At 34.5% G+C, this 3,579-nt stretch overlaps 1 protein-coding gene across 1 annotated transcript; it reads left to right on the forward strand.

Moving 5' to 3' along the window:
- Nucleotides 1-655: 655 nt before the first annotated feature.
- LOC104118116 (probable polyol transporter 6) lies at nt 656-3,158 on the forward strand. Its single transcript, XM_009629300.4, has 2 exons — nt 656-1,103; nt 1,516-3,158. The coding sequence occupies exons 1-2, from the start codon at nt 1,004-1,006 to the stop codon at nt 2,910-2,912; spliced, it is 1,497 nt and encodes a 498-aa protein (XP_009627595.1). The 5' UTR covers nt 656-1,003; the 3' UTR covers nt 2,913-3,158.
- The last annotated feature ends 421 nt before the right edge of the window (nt 3,159-3,579 follow it).

Below are 3,579 nucleotides of genomic sequence, written 5' to 3' on the forward strand. Positions count from 1 at the left end.
TTTAAGACTTATTCAAAGTTGAGATCTCAACATCTCAGCCTTAAAAAGTTGAGATGGGTAATATTGGTTTTTAAATAATTATATGACAAAAAAGAGGTAGGTTGTTTATTATATAAAGATGGATGGTGATTCTCCAGATATCTTTTGGCAAACATAAATTAAACCAAAATTCAACGCCTTAAAGGATTAACTAAGGCTCCAAATGTGAATTGCGTAACGCTGCATGTCCCCAAAAAGTGAGGTCGGCATTAGCTGAAATATCTTTTCAGGATTATCCCAAAAGAAAATACCTAGTCACCCCCGGTACTTATACCAAATCGAGCAATTTAAATCTAAAAATTATAATTAAAATTGAAAATACATATCACTTAATCTTAATCAAGTGATAAAAATTTACACGTCATATATTTCTTGAATTTGTGGTAACACTATTAAAAAAAAACTCCGCCTAAATGATCTAAAGTCAAATTTGACCCCAAAAAAAATCTAAACTAAAGTCAATGCTCCAACTCAAACCGGCGTCGGATACGGGGCGTCACTGGTCAGTCCTATCAGGACTCGTGAGACTTGTAATTCTTATCCACTAATTCTCATAAATTCAATCATATTACGTTATATTTTTAGAAAACCCATATAAAGATGAAGTAGAATTAGAATTTAATATGTTTTCTATATATAGATCCGAAATTAGAAAAGAAGAAAGGGCAGAGATCTGGGTTCTTTTATCATTGATCTTCTGTTTTCCAATTGTCTTAATTCAGTAGCTGTCATGCATGCACTAGATAAAAGTTATCACTAATTTTCAGTGGGTTCCACAAGTGCATGTAAGTCTTAGGATTTTACTACTGCTACTTGTTTGGTGACTTTTATATATATTGTTTCATAGATATCAAGCATTGGGTGATTATAACAACAAAGATTTCAGATTCGACTAATTCAAATTCGTGTCGGATAAGATTATATAAGGAATTGAGAACATAAAATAAGGATCTTTCATTGAAAAATGATGGAGAAGGCTGGTGGAGAAAATCCTACAAGGATTAACAAATATGCCTGTGCTTGTGCCATTGTTGCCTCCATGATATCCATCATCTTTGGCTATGGTTAGTTCTTTTCTTCTTCTTATATTTTCCATTTTCCCTTATTCCATGATTCTTTTTCTTATTTAGTCATGTTTTATTAGAAACACTTATTGGTTCGACTAATTCAGATTTGTATCAGATAAGTCTACTAAGGTTAAGCATTACCCCCTACCAAAATTTCTCTTTTTATAGGGTTGAACTAGAGACTTTTGATTGAGAAGGAAAGAATGTCAATTTCTAAATCTTTAAGATGATGGTTGATTTCCAACCACAACATGATTTGATTTGTTACAAGATTTTCCATGCATATAATCATTGAGTTCCTTTATCTATAATATGCTTGTATTTATGCCATAGCTATAATCTGCCTACTTAATTACACAAAAAATTAGTACTATTAATTGACATAACAAGATTTTATGTTTAATTTCAGATACTGGTGTGATGAGTGGAGCAATGATCTTTGTCAAAGAAGAGTTTAAAATCAATGATGCAAAAACAGAAGTACTAGCAGGGATCTTAAATTTATGTGCTTTAGTTGGCTCACTTTGTGCTGGAAGAACCTCTGATTATATTGGCCGACGTTACACCATTGTTATAGCTTCCTTAATTTTCTTGTGTGGATCCGTTATAATGGGATACGGTCCAAGTTACGCAATTTTGTTGGTAGGAAGATGTGTTGCTGGACTTGGTGTTGGCTTTGCACTCATGATCGCACCTGTTTATTCTGCAGAAGTTTCATCTCCATCGTCGCGTGGATTCCTAACTTCTCTTCCAGAAGTTGGAATTAGCATTGGTATTTTACTAGGTTATTTGTCCAACTATATCTTTTCTAGATTGTCACTTAAACTTGGTTGGAGAATGATGTTAGGAATTGCTGCAATTCCTTCACTTTTCTTGGCAATTGGCATTCTCAAAATGCCAGAGTCCCCTAGATGGCTTATTATGAAAGGCCGTTTAGGAGACGCCAAGAAAATATTGTACAAAGTTTCTAATGATCCTCAAGAAGCTGAATTTCGATTGAGGGAAATTAAACAAGCTGTAGGAATCGACGAAAATTGTAACGATGACATTGTCAAGATTCCGGATTCAATAAAGTCACAAGGTGAAGGTGTTTGGAAAGAATTGCTGCTAAGACCAACACCATCACTTAGATGGATTTTAATTGCTGGTGTGGGAATTCATTTCTTTGAACATGCAACTGGGATTGAAGCTGTGATATTGTACAGTCATAAAATCTTTGACAAAGCAGGAATTCATGACCATAGTCACCAAATTCTTGCCACAGTTGGGGTTGGTTTTACTAAGTTCATATTTATAGTTCTCTCCACTTTCTTGATTGACAAAGTTGGGAGAAGAAAACTATTGTTAACAAGTTTAAGTGGCATGGTAGTGACATTAACTGCACTTGGGATTTTCTTGACTTTGGCAGAAAACTCTGGTGGGAAACTTATTTGGGCTTTGGTCCTTAGCATAATTACAACTTATGCAGTTGTGATGTTTTTCAATATTGGGCTTGGGCCTGTTACTTGGGTATATAGTGCTGAGATATTTCCACTTAAGTACAGGGCATTGGGAGCTGGTATTGGTGTTGCTGTTAATAGGTTGATGAATGCTACTGTTTCAATGAGTTTTCTGTCCATTTCTGCAGCTATTACTACAGGAGGTGCTTTCTTCTTGTTTGCTGGGATATCTGTGGTGGCTTTGATTTTCTTTTACTTTTTCTTGCCTGAGACTAAAGGAAAGTCTTTGGAAGAAATGGAAGCTGTTTTTACTAGAGGCAGACGTTCTGAGAATGTTAACAGAGAGGTGGAGATTGCAAAACATTGAAATGATGGCTTGAATTATGCTTTAAATTTGTGTATAGTTATTAGTGCAACTCCACCTATGCACAAAGCATAGCCACGTACACGCTAAGATAAAGGAGGAGGGTTGCATTAGGTTAACCACTAGAGTAAAAGTAGTTATGTTTTTTTCTTTTGTTAGTATAACAATTTCCAAGGGAAGAATTTTCCGATTGTACACCTATATATGTCCAGATTATGGAAATAAACTTCTCTTTCACTATAAAAGAAACTTGTTAAGAAACTTGGGGTGTCCTACATATGATATTTGATTTGTTTTGGCTTCAAAAACTTTTGGTGTTTACTGAATATTAAAATAAAACAAAGGTGCTCAAGAATTATTTTGACCAACCTCTAACCTAACCAAAACACCCTCTTAATGTACTACATTGCTGGATTTATGCGAATATAAACCAGACTCACGTTCATGGTCGTCTCTTGTAACTTTTTCCTTCTCTTTTGGTGGTCATGGTGTGCGTTGAAATATCCATCGTTGGCAAACATTTTAGTAGGTGAGTATACCAATGCACAGTGACGTACGCAGAATTTTTTGTTAGCGGTATCACTATTTAAAAGGTGAAAAAATAAACAAATTACTGTAAATTTGTAACATATAAAAAAACAGCCAAAAAAACAAAAAACAAAAAGGAAGC

This window comes from Nicotiana tomentosiformis, chromosome 2 (genome assembly GCF_000390325.3).
Source record: "Nicotiana tomentosiformis chromosome 2, ASM39032v3, whole genome shotgun sequence".
Lineage (NCBI taxonomy): Eukaryota > Viridiplantae > Streptophyta > Magnoliopsida > Solanales > Solanaceae > Nicotiana > Nicotiana tomentosiformis.

What these genes read in the sequence shown, in the direction of transcription:
- LOC104118116 (XM_009629300.4), top strand. Translation starts at nt 1,004, where the DNA reads ATGATGGAGAAGGCTGGTGGAGAAAATCCTACAAGGATTAACAAATAT. An exon ending in ATCCATCATCTTTGGCTATG is followed by an intron (nt 1,104 to 1,515) that starts GTTAGTTCTTTT and finishes GTTTAATTTCAG; the next exon opens with ATACTGGTGTGATGAGTGGA.